The 16,485-nt window shown below is 54.4% G+C and overlaps 1 protein-coding gene across 2 annotated transcripts in view; it reads left to right on the plus strand.

Moving 5' to 3' along the window:
* Window positions 1–16,485, plus strand: part of FBLN1 (fibulin 1) — a 98,845-nt gene that overhangs the window by 11,719 nt on the left and 70,641 nt on the right. For both annotated transcript variants that reach the window (XM_034948368.3, XM_034948367.4), the window contains exons 2-4: window positions 4,407–4,512; window positions 11,274–11,409; window positions 13,579–13,741. In XM_034948368.3, the coding sequence (XP_034804259.1) occupies window positions 4,407–4,512; window positions 11,274–11,409; window positions 13,579–13,741 (405 nt within the window). The remainder of the gene's footprint in view (window positions 1–4,406; window positions 4,513–11,273; window positions 11,410–13,578; window positions 13,742–16,485) is intronic.

A 16,485-nucleotide genomic window follows, 5' to 3' on the forward strand; every position in this document is an offset into this window, starting at 1 on the left:
TTGTGTGGGCTACACACATCTTTAACCTGCTGCAGATAGTACTTTTGTTGGCATCTGGAGCCATGATGCCAGGCCCCTCTTCTCCCTGAAGCTCAGTTTTCCTCTAATGGGTGGGAGGTAACCAGTGCTGAGTCCACTAGGAAAATCGAGGCACATCTCCAAGGCTAAGAAACTGGCAGTTCTGTAGCCTCAGCCACTCCCCCACCCCTAGCTCATCCCTGGCTTTTGCTGAAATTCTAACCAGCCCCGTATTTTGTGTGGGTGGGCTCCAGCCCCTCGGGATTTTCCTGGGGGTCACTGCCTCCACCCCCTGGGACGATGGAGGAGGAGGAGGCTTGTTTATGGGGGCAGAGGATCTTGCCCCAGCAGCCTTTGCATGTCAAGAGTGGTCTTGCAGATCAGGCCCCTTGCTCTGGCTCTGTTTAACTGGTGCTTACTGAGCCGTGACGTTTGTGCTGGGCATGGGCAGGTGCGACATGGACAGTGAGAGGAGGAAGACACCATCCCTGGCCCCGAAGGAGGTTTTAATTCAGGAGGAGCAAGAAAGAACAGTGTTGGAGGCTGCCAGGACTGAGCCTGATGCCAGAACTCAGGGCCCAGGAGCCGTGGGTGAGAGCATTGGGCAGGAGGGCGTGGGGGCCTCCAATGTCCACTGAGCCCTGTGAGGAGCTGGTCACACACTGGTTTGCTGTGGGTGTAGCATAGCCTGGGTGGGAGCAGGGACACCTTAACATGTATGTTCATGTCACTGGTGACTTGACGCTTTTCGGCTTCCTCTATTCTTAATTCCATTTGGAGCCCAGGCAGGATGATAGCAGAATGAGTGGAAGGGGTTGAGGAGTGAGAGCCGGTGAATGAGAGGGGCCTTGTCTGTAGGCCTTTGTGGGTCAGGGCCCGGCAATTGATTGGTGAGTGTTACAGTGAGGATGATCGTCCACCTCTTGGGGTCCCCTCCCCATGCCTCTGCCTCGTCGCCATCCAGCCTGGCCATGGTCCCTGCTCGGCTCTTTGTGGACTCCCTGATGGGGCTGTGCAGCAGCTCTCCCTTGGCTAATGACGGGGTGAGCTCAGCTCCCCTCGGGCACAGCCCCCAGACAGCCCTGCTTTGCAGAGTTCAGCTCTGGGGCTGCTCAGAACATGGGAGCTGCCTTCTGAGTTTCCGGAAGACCAAAGGACTTCACATTTGATTGTCCTGCTAAGAGTGAGGTTCACAGTACCCAGACTCCCCAGCAGGAAGCATTTCCAAACCGTTTCTGCAGCTCTGGGTGCAAAATTCCCAGGGCTACGGGAGCCTGCCCTTCCCTGTGTTTTCCTTTCTCAGAGTCCGAAGGAGGCTCTGGGGCCACAGCTCACCTGCGGGGGATTCCGCACACCAGCACCCCGCTGTGTCTCCCCCATTTCTTATGAGCCTCAATAAGTCAATCCCCTTCGATGGTTTAATCCTCCAGCAACTGTTTACAGAGAACTTTCTGTGTGCTTGGAACTTTATAAAGTGCATCCCTCTTCTCAGCAACCCTGGGAAGACAGTGCAAGCCCCGTTTTCCCACTGGGGAAGCTGTGATTCAGAGAGGCGACGCTGCCTGCCCAGGGTTAGAGAGCAAGAAAGTGCTGGAGCTGGGATTGGAACCAAAAGCTGTTTGGCTCCAAAGCTTACACTGTTTCTACTCAACTCTGTAGCTGCCACATGCTGGCATGGATGCCGGGGGTATACAAGGACAGGAGACAGAGCCTGCCCTCAAGACATTTGTGGCTATGAGGGTAAGGCAGGCAGGCAGGGCTCTGGAGGATGGGGAGACATGCGCCAGGCACGGGGTGATATGGGAGCAGAGGAGCACCCGAGCTATGCAGGGTGGGCAGGCAGGCGGCCAGGAGAGGGTGACAGGGCATGGGAGGTGGGCTAGGATAGGAGACGGGCTGCGGAAGACACGAGGGTGAAACTGCAGGTGGGGGCTGAGTGGGCCTGGCCAGAGAAGGGGTGAAGGGAGTGTGGGGACAGACATGGGAACCGGGGTTGGCTGCAGAAAGGGTGAAGGGGGTATGGGGACAGATGGGAACTGGGCTTGGCTGCACAGGGGAGAGCAGCCTCGCTGTCAGGCCACATGGCTGGATCACATCGTGTTCATCCAGGAGTGCACCACGGCCTGTCTCGTCTGTAACAGATAAGGTCCTTGGCTTAGTGAGTGCTTTTGCTTTTCTTAATGAATTAGAGCAAGAATGAATGAATGAGTGAATGGGAACATTCAAGGTTATCCCCATGATAACATGGTTGTCACTCCTGATGACTTTTCCTCTGGTGCTGGGAGGCAACTCCGGACAACTTGACATTAGCTCTGCCTCCTGGTGAATCTCACGTTCACCGAACAGCATCGCTGGAGAGGGGACACCTGAGGTGGGAGAGGGGCTAAGTGGTCAGGCTGCTGGAAACTGTTGGGCTTTGCTGTGGCACGAACCTTCACCCTTACCCACGCCACTGCAGGACTCCTCCTGCCAGCCTCGGGGAGCCGGGTGAGAGTCAGAAGGGTGGGTCTACCTTGCACTGCAGAAAGCAGCTCTGAGTTTCCTGGAAGCCCTGGGGAAAAGGGAAAGCCCAGAAGTTGTCACTGGGGGACATGGTTCTAGGTGAGACCCCCCTCCTCCTGGCCTTGTGGAATGGCCTGGCTGAGCCCTAGCTCATTTGTGCACTGACCTTATCCATTCTGGAATGTTTCTGCAAGTTTCCCCTCCTCCCCTGCTGAGAACGGGATGGAGCATCTGAAGGACGCATAGTCTAGAAGTGCTTACAGTGGCTGATGACCGATAGGGTGGTTTAGCAAGGTGCTGCCTCACCCAGCAGACAGCAGCCGCCCTCTGGGCCACCCCGAGGGCCCAGCCTGGAAGAAGAATGTATTCAGGCAGGGCACCCACAGTTGTGTGTGCGGAAACGCTGCCAAGCCCAGTGGGATTTACCCTCTAGGGGCTGGAAAGCCATTAGGAAGGAAAAGTGGTGCTTCTTAAAGCCCAGTTTTGTAACATCCTGCCGAGAGATGACCTTCTGCCCAGCAGCTGGGGCTGTCGTGCTAATGCTTTCTGGCATGTGAGTCCTTTAGAATGAGGGCCAAGTATGTGGGCACCTGGCACCCGGCCGCTCCTCCCTCAGGGCACAATGGGGTCTTCTCCCTTCCGTGAGCTGAGGGGCTGGGAGGGTGCCCACTGGGGCTGTAGCCTGGGCTGGGGCATGGGGCACAAGGGCCTGTGTGCCCAGCTCATTTGGGCTGTGGCCTGGCTCTGAGGGTGTGGGCCAGCTGCTTGGAGTGTGATCCTTTCATCTGCCCTTTTTGCGAGTGGGAGATAAGATGGCCAGGCTGCGGTTACTCCTGAACCTGTGCTCTCTGCTTTGCCAGTCCTGTCCTCACCAGACTTCTCACAGGTCCCCGTTTCTGTGGAAGAGGGGATCTTGTGGTAAGTCAAGGGCAGAAACCATCGCCAGCCTCGGTTTCCTCAATCTGTAGCTTGAGGCTTATGTCCCCCCTCCTGCCCCTTTGCTCCCAAGATTAAAGGAGAAAACACGGATGTGGGTCACAGAAGCTGGTCTAGAAATGGTGGTTTTTAGGCTGGGTGCGGTGGCTTATGCCTGTAATCCCAGCACTTTGGGAGGCCATGGCTGGCCAATCACGCAAGGTCAGGAGTTCCAGACCAGCCTGGCCAACATGGTGAAACCCCATCTCTACTAAAAACACAAAAAATTAGCCAGGCATGGTGGTGGGCACCTGTAATCCCAGCTACTCAGAAGGCTGAGGAAGGAGAATCACTTGAACCTGGGAATTTGGAGGTTGCAGTGAGCTCAGATCGCGCCATTGCACTCCAGCCTGGGCGACAGAGACTCTGTCTCAAAAAAAATTTTCTTTTTTTCTTCCTTCTTACTTGACTCAGCTCGTTGCATTTTGAACCCCCTCCCTGTTTGCAGTCTCTCCTCTGGAAAGAGTCATGTCGGCTGTTCCCTGACGTGCTGGGCTGGGCTGGCCGGCAGCGTGGCCGTGCCTCTGTCATCAGGGGCTGCCTTTCTTGCCTACTGGACTGTGAAGGCAGGGACCCTGTCTGGACAGGGACCGCATCAGCATCTCCAGCATGTGGCTGGAGCAGGGATCCATGTGTGCTTGGATCTCAGGGGCTGAGCCGCAGCCCTGTCCAAGTTGGATTCAGATGGGGGAGGATTCAGGTCTTTCTTCTAGGAAGGAGTGGGGTGTGGACTCGCAGCTGGGGTCTGGTGGGGTTTTCAGTACTGGTTTGCAGAGTGACTAAGGGATGTGCCCCCAGCCTGATGCTGTCGTCAAGACAGAAGGATGTGCGTGTCCTGGTGGTGCATCTGGGAGGGCCCTCCACCCGCTGAGTGGTGAGCCACCTCTCAGCTTGTTCTCTTCCCTGCACAGTGGACGCTGATGCCCTCCTGGAGGCCTGCTGTGCGGACGGACACCGGATGGCCACTCATCAGAAGGACTGCTCGCTGCCATATGCTACGGAATCCAAAGAATGCAGGTACGTTTGCCAGTGGCCACTGTTTCACTGGAACAATGTTCCTTTAGAGAAAAGTGGGGGAGGAAGGGACAGTGTATGCCAGACCTCTCGGGAGAGGCTGGACACCCAGGCCCGGATCCATCCAGGCTGCGGGTGCTGCAGTGGGTGACTCCTGCCTCCCTCCTGGCACCGGCCTGGCACCGGGCCTTGGCTCACCCTTCCTGTGCCACTCTGTGATTGTCAGGGTATGTGTCTCTTTCACTGGGCTGGGAGCAAGAAGATCTGGGCTTGCAGCTGCTCTGCCACAGCTGGGCAGCTGTGGGCAAGTCAGTTTTCTCTTTTAAAAAAGGGGGGACAGTTGTGGGGGAGCAAAGGAGATGATGTGACTAAAGAGCTTTGCGAGTGGAAACACGGACCACCTACAGACCCCAAAAATGCCAATGAGCCGGCGCAGAGTGAAGCGTTTCACCAGCCGGTTTTTCAGCTTCTGCAGCAGCCAACATCTAGATCGACCGTTTTTATTCTTCTCTCCCTACATTGACTCCAGCTCTCTGAAAATTCTGAGACCGTGTAAGCTTAGAATAAATAATGAGAAGCCGGGCGCGGTGGCTTACGCCTGTAATCCCAGCACTTTGGGAGGCCGAGGTGGGTGGATCACCTGAGATCAGGAGTTCGAGACCAGCCTGGCCAACATGGTGAAATCCTGTCTCTACTAAAAATACAAAAAAAATTAGCTGGGGGTGGTGGCACGCGCCTGTAATCCCAGCTACTTGGGAGGCTGAGGCCAGAGAATCGCTTGAACCTGGGAGGCGGAGGCTGCAGTGAGCTGAGATCGCGCCACTGCATTTCAGTCTGGGCAACAACAGCGAAACTCTAACTCAAAAAAAAAAAAAAAGGAATAAATGATGAGATTAGGTCATGCTGATCATCATCATAAAAATAATAGTGAAAACCCCAGAATGCCCGTGTGGAGCACCTACTTTCTGTGTACCGTCTGCACGGACAGCAGCCAGCCTGGCCCCGGGAAGGACAAGGGCTGGGGAGGTGGACCAACCTGGTTGGGTTTCTGGCTGGGTGACCTGAGCCAGCTCAAAGGCACCATGATACCTCCTTTTTGGGGTTGTTATAATGATCAGAGATCACCCGGGCGCGGTGGCTCACCCCTGTAATCCCAGCACTTTGGGAGACCAAGGCGGGTGGATCACCTGATGTCAGGAGTTCCAGACCAGCCTGACCAACGTGGTGAAACCCCGTCTCTACTAAAAATATAAAAATTAGCTGGTTGTGGTGGCGGGCGTCTGTAATCCCAGCTGAGGGATTACTCCGGAGTTTGACAGGAGAATCGCTTGAACCCGGGAAGCGGAGGTTGCAGTGAGCTGAGACCGTTCATTGTACTCCAGCCTAGGTGACAGAGTGAGACTCCATGCCCCCACCATCAGAAGAAAAAAATCAGAGATCACCTATGAAATCAGCACCACAAAGCCAGGCTGTGGCAACGTATTGGTTTTCTAGGACTGCCAGAGCAGAGTATAAGGGGCAGGGTGGCTCAACCACCGGTTCCTCATAGTTCCGGAGGCCAGAAGTCTGAGACCGAGGTGTCAGCAGGGTGGGCTCCTTCTGAGGCTCCTCTCCTGGGCCTGTAGATGCCCTCTTCTTCCTGTGTCCTCACACGGCCCTCCCTCTGTATGTGTCTGTGTCCTGCTCACCGCTTCCTCGAAGGACACCAGTCCTTTGGATTACAGCCTGCCCTAACAACCTCATTGAACTGTGTCACCCATTTAAAGTCACTGTCTCCAAATAGAGTCACATTCTGAGATACTGGGGGTTAGGACTTCACCAGATAGATTTTGGGAAGACACAATTTAGCCCATGATAGGAAGCCACTACTATTAATACTTACTGAAATAAAAGAAAGTGAGGCATCAGCCCGTGTAACCCCTCAATGTGCAGGCAGAGGAACTGAGGCCGCAGATTCAGCAGCACTCTGGGCCTTGCTTATGAATGGGGATTTTAGTCACTATCAAATGTATTACTGACTTCTACTCACTAATGTCTTTGATAAATTTTGGAGTTATCTTTTTTCTTTATTTTTTGAAACAGTCTTGCTCTGTTGCCCAGGCTGGGGTGCAGTATGTTGATCTTGGCTCACTGCAACCTCCGCCTCCTAGATTCAGGCGATTCTCCTGCCTCAGCCTCTCGAGTACCTGAGATTACAGGCACACACTACCACACCAGGCTAATTTTTGTATTTTTAGTGGAGGCAGAGTTTCACCGTGTTGGCCAGGCTGGTCTCGAACTCCTGACCTCAGGTGATCCTCCTGCCTTGGCCTCCTAAAGTGCTGGGATTATGGGCATGAGCCACTGCGCCCGGCCAATTTTGGGGTTATCTTTAATCTCCATTGAGTCCCAGAGGACAAACACATTGCCTTCTTAGAAATTTCAGACATACATTAGATTTCCTGGAATGTAAGAAATACCATCAGAATGGCTGAGAGGGCATTCCTTCTCTCTTTAAGTGCGGGTGCAAGTCCAGACTCCTGGGTATCGTGAGTTTCCATATGACAGCGTCCCTGAAACATGTGGCTCAATGCCCAGGACACCACTCCAGGGTCACCAGATGCAAGTGACTGGCCCATTGTGTCACTTAGGCCCCAGGAGGCCCATTGACTCATCCCAGTGGACACACAGGCCAGGGGCCACATACCTGTCCTAAGCTGCCTCTCAAGTGAGCTACTGAGCTGCCCGGCTCTGCCTGCGTCACTACCCTGTGGCCCCAGGTGCTGTCCGCTGCCCTCCAGCCCTTCCTGTGTGCTTCCCCTTTACCCTGTTCTCATTGGGGTCCAAACCCCACGCAGCCTGTGCCAATCAGAGGCCAAGCCTGGGCTCCAGGTCACAGTGAGACGGAGCCCACAGAAGGGTTCAGGAGGCAGTCACTGATGCGGCTGTGGGGGTCCTCGGGTGAGCAGGACCCCGCCCCAGCCTCCCCAACCTGGGGAGGTTAGAGCTCCTGTCTGGTTGAGGCAAGGGCTGTGGATGCGGGGTGTGGCCAGCAGTGCAGTGATGCTAATGAAGGGATTTTCTAATGAGTTTTGTACAGATTTTCATTTTTAATGAAGGCAGGGAAGGGATAGGGCAGATCAGAAATCAAATCTTATTTACAAGGATCCTCTAAATAGTGATATTTAAAAGATGCAAAAAACAGGGATCACTGACCACCTGGTTTGTCTGTTGTGTTAGCCAGCTGTTTTTTTTTTCTTTCTTTTTGAGATGGAGTCTGGCCCTGTCGCCCAGCCTGGAGTGCAATGGCGCAATCTCAGCTTGCTGCAACCTCCGCTTCCTGGGTTCAAGCGATTCTCCTGCCTCAGCCTCCTGAGTAGCTAGGAGTACAGGTGCCTGTCACCATGCGTGGCTAATTTTGGTATTTTTAGTAGAGACGGGAGTTTCACCATGTTGGCCAGGCTGGTCTCGAACTCCTGGCTTCAAGTGATTGGACGCCTCAGCCTCCCAACATGCTGAGATTACAGGCATGAGCCACTGCACCCAGGCAAATTCTCTTCTTTTGAAGTGGCTTTCTGTGAGGCTCACCAGCTGAAGTAAAATCAGTTTTTGTCCATTCAACAAATCTTTATTGGTTCTTGATGCTCAGGAAGAGGCAGGATGAAAGCCATGAGCAGGCAGGCAAGCCCAGGCCAGCCCTCCTGGCAGCAGTCGAGGGTGTGAGGCCCTGAGGGTCCATAGGGCCCAAAGGAGGGGGTGTCAGCTCCCTGAGTGGGTGAGAGGCTCAGAGAGGACTGCAAGGAGAGGCCGACCTCTCCGCAACCACGGGCTGTAGCCAAGCAGGGGTTAAGCAGCCTGCAGCTTCAACAAGGACATGTTTGGGGTGGTCAGAAGATGGCAGCTTTGATGTTTTCCCATCACGAATCATCTTGACTCTAGGTCTCCACCAAGGCCCGACATTCCTTGGGATCCAGATCTAAATCCACCTAAAACCTTGGATTAGGTTAAACCCACATGTCCTTCAGCGTCTTTTGGAGGAATTTGGACACATCCAGTGAAACCTAAAGCAAGTCCCAAGCTGACATTTTCCAGCCCAGCATTTCTCTAACCCCTTCTTTATTTTGCAAATCTCACTGAGGACCTGCTAGGTGCCAGGCTCCGTTCTGGTGAGTGGGGATCAATCGGTGAACGAAATATGCAAGTCCCCTGGCCTTGTGGAGGTGGCATTCTACAGGGGATGCAGAACGCAAAGAAAGTAATAAGTCCGTCTGGTGGTTTGTAGGAAGGCAGGATGTGCCGTGGGGGAAACAGGGAGGCATAGGGGCTTCTGCTCATTGTGGGTTTATAATTTTAGAGCCGTGGGGTTGGCCTCACTGTGCCAGGACCTGAATGGGGCGTGGGCAGTATGGAAAGTGGGAAGAGCATCCCAGGCCGAGGGAACAGCCAGCGCAAGAGCCCAGAGGACAGGGTGTGTACGGCAAGGCGGCCAGGGTGGCTGGAGTGGCGCCAGCAACGGCCAGTCCCAGGGAGGAAGCACCAGATACAAGGGTAACCAGGTGGCTGAGGGGGCCGTGAGATAGAGGCTGGGGTGTTGGGGGTGAGCCTGAGGCAGCTGGACACCCTGAGGTGCCTGGGACACTTGATTGCTTCCACCTTTTGGATGTTGTAAATAATATTGCTGTGAGGCCGGGCGCAGTGGCTCATGCCTATAATCCCACCACTTCGGGAGGCTGAGGCGGGCAGATCACTTGAGGTCAGGCGTTTGAGACCATCCTGGCCAACATGGCAAGATCTCATCCCTCCTAAAAATATAAAAAATTAGCTGGGCATGGTGGCAGGTGCCTGTAATCCCAGCTACTCGTGAGGCTGAGGCAGGAGAATCACTTGAACCCAGGAAGCGGAGTTGCAGTGAGCCCAGATCGCAACATTGCACTCCAGCCTGGGTGACAGAGCAAGACTCCATCTCAAAAACAAAACAAAACAAAACAAAAAACAACAACAAACTGCTGTGAACATGGGCGTGCAAGTATCTGTTTGAAACCATGCTTCAGTTCTTTGGATATTTACCCAGAAGTGGAATTGCTGGGTCCTATGATTATTCTATTTTTAATTTTGTGAGGAACTGTGCTCCACAGCAGCTGCACCCTTTTCCATTCCCACCAGCAATGCACACGGGTTCCAGCATCTCCACATCCTCACCAACACTTGTGATTTTCTGGCTAGCCAATAGTTTTTGAATGGATGCACGCATGTCTGGTGGCTCGCTCTGGCAGTTTAGTGAAATGCCGTTATTTGCAGATCCACCGAAAGCATGAGTGAAATGTGTGCTAGCTCAGCTCGGTAATTCCATCCTGGAGCCTGAAGGCAGTTTTGAGACACACGGGCAGCCGGGTTCAGACCTCCAGTCCCCCAGGGAAGGTTGGGGGAAGGTGCCCTGGCAGCTGCCATTTTTGTGCAGAGGTGGCCTGGCTGGCAGTGCAGGGAAGCTGGGGAGGCCCCCACCCTCTCTCCTGGAGGCACGGGTTGGGTGGCTCTTCCTGCCCTTGCTGGCTTTGGCTGGAGCTGGGGTTATTTTGGGTCTGGTCAGGGGCCACCCGTGACACACTCCTCTCCTGCTCATTGCCTTTGGAGCCCGCCCACGCCAGCCCCTAGCTGTCACAGCCTCATGGTTGTGTTGGAGGAGCTGATTTTGGCAGGTCGAGGACCTCTCCCCAGAGCCCCGGCAGGGCTGGGAGGTGTGGGCTTTGCAGCTAGGCATCCCTCCCTCTGGGGCCTTGGGCAGGCTACCCAACAGGACTCTCAGAAGCTGTTTGCTCTGAGCCTGGAAGATGGAACGAGCACTGAGAAGAGCTCAACCTGATAAAGGGGTGGAAGGTTGGGCCCAGAGTCAGCCCCCCCGCCGCTTTTTGGTTTTCAAATCAGCAGGAACATTGTGTGGGTGAAGCCTAGTGCTCAGAGGAGTGACGCGGCCACTCTGGTGACAAAATTGGGCCTCCTGACTCTGACTCCAGACACCATACTACATTCTTTCTTTCTTTTTTTAAAAAAAGAGGCCGGGCACGGTAGCTCACGCCTGTAATCCCAGCACTTCGGGAGGCTGAGGCGGGGGGATCACCTGAGCTCAGGAGTTCCAGACCAGCCTGGCCAACACAGTGAAACCCCATCTCTACAAAAATACAAAAATTAGCCAGGTGTGGTGGCGCATGCCTGTAGTCCCAGCTACTGGGGAGGCTGAGGCAGGAGAATCACTTGAACCCGAGAGGCAGAGGCTGCAGTGAGCTGAGATCACACTACTACACTCCAGCCTGACTCCATCTTAAAGAAAGAAAGAGAGAAAGAGAGAAAGGGAAAGAGAGAGAGAGAGAGAAAGAAAGAGAAACAGAGAGAAAGAGAAAGAAAGAGGAAGAGAAGGAAAGAGAGAGAGAAAGGGAGAAAGAGAGAGAGAGAGAAAGAGAAAGAGAGAAAGAAAGAGAGAAAAAGAAAGAAAGAGGGTCTTACCATGTTGCCCAGACTGGTCTCGAATTCCTCGGCTCAACTGGTCTTCCCACCTCATCCTCTCAATGTGCTGGCATTACTGGTGTGAACCACTGTGCCCGGCCAAGCCTTTCTAACTAAATGCTAATTGAGCTCCTTCTGTATGCCACTGGGGCACTGTGTATTTCTCTCTCTGTGTCTGTGGGAGCAGAGAAGGGGAGGCTCAAAGGTGAGAGCACCCCCACCCCCGAGGATCTCGTGCCCTGGGCCCCCTGTGCAGAGCCTTGGCCCAGCCCACCCCTCACCCACAGGATGGTGCAGGAGCAGTGCTGCCACAGCCAGCTGGAGGAGCTGCACTGTGCCACGGGCATCAGCCTGGCCAACGAGCAGGACCGCTGTGCCACGCCCCACGGTGACAACACCAGCCTGGAGGCCACATTTGTGAAGGTAAGAGCCAAAGACCATGTGGGGTCGCTGCCCGTCCCCACTAGTCGGCAGACCCAGGCCCTCCCAGCCAAGCGGCACTGTCTGTCAGCGCTCCCTGCCTCAGGCCACCTTTCTTTGTGAGCAGCTGGGGGTTCCTGGGCCAGGAGGGAGGTGGAAAACCCCACTGTTTCTCCCCCTCCACTGTAGCCGTAAACCCCGGAGGACACCTGGGGCCGAGTCTCCCACGAGGCCGGGGGGTGAAGTGAGCTGGCCTTGCCCTGAGAACCGCCTGTCTCCAGGCATTGGGCAGATGCAGAAGTCAAAGCAGGGCTCCTCCTGGGCTTCCAGAATCTTCTTCTCAATTCAGGGTCGGCACCCTCACCCTACCCAGGAGGCTCTCAGGCTTCTCTACCCACAGACTCGTCAGGGTCCAGAGGTAAAAATGGGCCCTCACTAAGACCTCTGATAAGATCTGACCTCTATAACGACCCTAAAAGAGGAAACTGAGGTTCAGAGAGGCCCACCCTCCAAAATGGCCTCTCTGCAGTCCTGTCAGGGACCCAGACGGGATCCTGCCCTGAAGGTAAGCTGTGAATAAATGGCATAGTCCTCTTCCCTGAGTGCTCCTAGGACCCTACGTGCTAGCAGGTCACTCAGGACCGCTATGGCCGTGGAAGGGTTGTGTTTTTGCAAGAGGTGGAAAGGTGCCTGACAGCATTGCCTACAGGCAGTAAACCCAAGGTGTCCAGGCCATCCCTCCCTTACCACCCAGCCAGCAAGGAAAACAAGCCCGGCCAGGAGGAACTTGGGCCTGGAGGAGCTCGGGTTTGGAAGCTGGGCTTCTGTTGGAGGTGCCAGATGACGAAAATGCATTCCCTGGAAGAAGCTTCCCGTTCCTAGTTAGGAAGGTGATGGAATAATTTTAAGAAGCAAGAATCTGAATGAAGTCTGGATTCCAGGAGAGGGTGTGGGAGCTCCTTTGTGGGGATTCTCCACATAGATTGGGCTGTGGAGGGACTCTGTGTGGAGGAGTTGGGGGTCCCGAGTCCCCTGCCCACCTTGGCCTGTGTGGGCTTTCACAGGGCAGGGCTCTGGCCCAGGAGAGAGCTGGGTGGGGTGATGGTGGGGGTGCCTGGGAACCAGGACTTTGGGCGTTTCATGACTGCCCCCGCGCCCTCCCACCCAACACCCAATGCAGGGCTGGGCCTTGCAGATGCCGTCGGTCCGGCACACAGCTGTGCCCATGTCCCCAGACTTGAGAGGTGTGGAAAAAGCACAGAACATTCTAGCAGGAGTGGGAACAGATCGCTCTGGCAGATGAGCGACTTGTGTTTCCGGGAAGGATTACTCACACCCCAAAAGATGGATGAGGTGACTGATGCTCCCTACACTTTCTGGCAGCGGAGGGCGTAGAATAAGCAGCCTGGAAGACCCATCAGTGCCACATAACTGAGGCAAAGCCACACCTCCTGGCTCCTGCTGGGGACTGTTTAGAAAGTTCTGTGCTCCTCTTAGGATAACCACTTAATAAAGACTGAAGCAGGGCTTTTCGTGTGTCAGGGCAAATGTTGCTTCTGGGACTCAGGTGTGAGGCCACAGGGACTTGGAAGTAACTATTGGGACCTGGGCCCAGGTGGCAGACAGCCACCCTGTCCTTTGACCTTGCTTGATGACTCGTCTTGAAGTTCCTGTGCTTTCAAATGCACGGTGCAATTCCTGCTGCCTGAACCCCTCTAACTCAAAAATGGAGAGGCAGCATGCATGTGTGTCATTTTTCCGGGCATGGTAGAGAAATCTCAGACCATGCAAAAGGAACAGAACTTTGGAGCTGGTGCATGGTGCTATAAGAAGCTCCCTCTTCCTGGATGTGTGCGAGCAGAGCCGGGTGGTCGCTGGGCGGGGCAGGGATGTTGAGGGGTGCAATTGCATGTTGGGGTGGGGAGGGGAGGTGGATGCCAGGCCCTTTAAGCTTCCTTTCAAAACTGGGACCTAGATGATTTGGAGTAGGGGGATGGCCTTGCTTTGCTATTTGTTGCTGACATTTAGTAGTGGTATCTAAGCCAGACTTGAGTCATCACTCTACAGGTTGTGTGGACAGGGGGCTCAGAGACGCCTCCCGTGAGGCCTCTCGTGGACCCTGCTGGGCTGTCTGCCCGCTCCTCCATCTGGGATCTCCACCTGTGTTTGCAGAGGTGCTGCCATTGCTGTCTGCTGGGGAGGGCGGCCCAGGCCCAGGGCCAGAGCTGTGAGTACAGCCTCATGGTCGGCTACCAGTGTGGACAGGTCTTCCGGGCATGCTGTGTCAAGAGCCAGGAGACCAGAGATTTGGATGTCGGGGGCCTCCAAGAAACGGGTAACTTTCCCCCTTCCTTCCCTAATGGGCAGTGTATTAAGGTTCTCCGGGATGTGTATATAGAGCGAGAGTGGAGAGAGAGAGATTTTAAGGACTTGGCTCATGTGATCGTGGGGGCTGGCAAGTCCAAAATCTGCAGGGCAGGCCTTCAGGCTGGAGCCCCAGGGAAGGAGGGGCATTGCAGCTGGAGTTCAAAGGCAGTGTGCTGGCAGAACGCCGCCTTCCCCGGGGAGGCCAGTCTTTTTTCTCTGAAGGCCTTCTGCTGATTGAGTGAGGCCCACCCACGGTATGAAGATGATCTGCTTTTCTCAGCATCAACAGAGTTACATGTTAATCTCTTTTTTTTTTTGAGACAGAATCTTGCTCTGTCACCCAGGCTGGAGTGCAGTGCAGTGGTGTGATCTTGGCTCACGGCAACTTCCGCCTCCCGGGTTCAAGTGATTCTTGTGCCTCAGCCTCCCGAGTAGCTGGGATTACAGGTGTACGCTACCACACCTGGCTAATTTTTGTATTTTTAGTAGGGGTGGGGTTTCACCATGTTGGCCAGGCTGATCTGGAACTCCTGACCTCAGGTAATCCACCTGCCTCGGCCTCCTAAAGTGCTAGGATTACAGGTGTGAGCCATCGTGCCTGGCCAATATTAATCTCTAAAATATAGCTTCACAGCAACATCCAGGCTAGTGTTTGACTAAATATTTGAGTACCATACCCCAGCCAAATTGACACTTAAAATGAACCATTACAGGTAACACGTGCATCCGTGTCACCATTGCCTTAACTCAGCACGGACTGACTCCGGTTGTCGGAGCCATTCATGTTTGTGACCTTATCTGAAGCCGCTGTCCTGGAGTGACGCTGAGTGCTTGGAGTCTGGGATCGGACAAATCTGTGCTCCCATCCGGGTCCTAATGTGTACCTTGGTCCCCTCATCTGGGAAGTGGGGATAGTTGCAGTCCTACTTCATCAGGTGCTGGGAGGATGGAGTGCGAGATTGGGTGTCAAGGGTTGGGTAGAGCACCTGGCCCCATAAATGTCTGCCCTCACCATCTCCCCTTGTCCCTTCAGCTGCCCGGGGCAGCATGGGTGGCTGGCCTTGCTCTCACTTCTTGGGTGAGGGTCTGATGCTCAAGATCGCATGGCCGACACGTGGAGGAGGGAGACCCTGGCCTTCCACCTCCTGGCCAGTGCCCTCTCCATCTGGAGCTGATGGGTGAGCAGCTGGGGGCCATCGCTGGCTAATAGCTGGCTATGCTCTGTCAAATCATAGACACTTACTCAGCAAAGGGGCATGTGACCCCAAGAGCAGCTTCAAGAGCGCTCTCAGCTGTGTGCCCCCCAGTTCTGTGTCCTCGCCCTGCATTTCTGTGTGGTTCAGTTACAGGGTTCAGGAGACTTCGTGGCTGTCCAGTAGCCTCTTACACTTAGGCCATGGTTTCTTGTGCTGTAACAGAATTAACCTGGAAGAAGGCAGGACTCCGCCTGGGCCAAGCTTGCTGTGTAGTTTTCGGCCTGTTCCCTCCTCTCTCTGAGCTTTGTCCCCACTCTCTTAAAAAATAAAAGAGGCGTGAGCTGGGCATGGTGGCTTACGCCTGTAATCCCAGCACTTTGGGAGGCCGAGGCAGGCGGATCACCTGAGGTCAGGAGTTCGAGACTAGCCTGGCCAACATGGGGAAACCCTGTCTCTACTAAAAATACAAAAATTAGCTGGGCGTGGTGGCGGGCGCCTGTAATCCCAGCTACTTGGGAGGCTGAGGCAGGGAGAATCGCTTGAACCCGGGAGGCGGAGGTTGCAGTGAGCCAAGATGGGGCCATTGCATTCCAGCCTGGGTGACAGAACGAGACTCAGTCTCAAAAAAAATAATAAAATAAATAAAGAGGTGGGGAGGTGCCGGAAGGGGCAAAAGGGAAGAACCCTCAGACCTGTAGTCTCTAAGTCAAGCTGATGGCTGTAGGGTCCTGGGTGACATGGAACCTTTCGCTTCTTGTTCTTAGGTTTTCAAGTCCAGGCTGTAGGGTCCCTGGTCACAGAGGACCCCGGTCACCCGGGACTCATCTTTCACTTATTGTTCTTAGTTTTTCAAGTCCAGGGCCCAATGGATGCCACTGAGATGATTTCAGATGTTACAGTCATCAAGAGGGATTGGGGCCGCATTCTGCCTCATTCCTTGGCTTTTGAAATCAGAGATGACATTTTCACTTTAAACAAACCCAAACCATTCCTGCTGGTGGAGGATTTCTCCTGCATCTCGGGGGTGGATTTTCACTGATTTATGTCTGCAGCGTGAGCAGTCTCTGGGCTTTTCTGCAGCTCCAGATGTTAGATGTTTTATCTCTCCGTCTTTTATCTGCTTCGGTCCTTGCCCCAGACTATGCTCGCATGCTCCCTCCTCTGGGAGGGCTCCCTGTCTTCACAGCCGCGCCTTCCTCCCACTGCTACCAGTGCCATGGACCCACTGTGTGCTTCCTGGGGGCCATGCAGAAGGTCCCCAGACCAGTGCTGGCCTGCGACAAATAAGTACAGAAATGGAGAGTAACCCTTTTCAAACACATAATAGCATTTGATAGAATCAATCAGGAGACTCAAGTTTTTACTGCGTGCATCGCTTTAGACTTGGAGGGCGTGTGTTGGTTGTTAGCAAGGCCGTGACTGCATTTGCTGAGATGGTCAAGTAATTTGGACTATGGGAACATCACCCAGCATGAAGTCAGTGATTACAGGCCTTTGTGTCTGTGGTCTTTCTGTT

This window comes from Pan paniscus, chromosome 23 (assembly GCF_029289425.2).
Source record: "Pan paniscus chromosome 23, NHGRI_mPanPan1-v2.0_pri, whole genome shotgun sequence".
Lineage (NCBI taxonomy): Eukaryota > Metazoa > Chordata > Mammalia > Primates > Hominidae > Pan > Pan paniscus.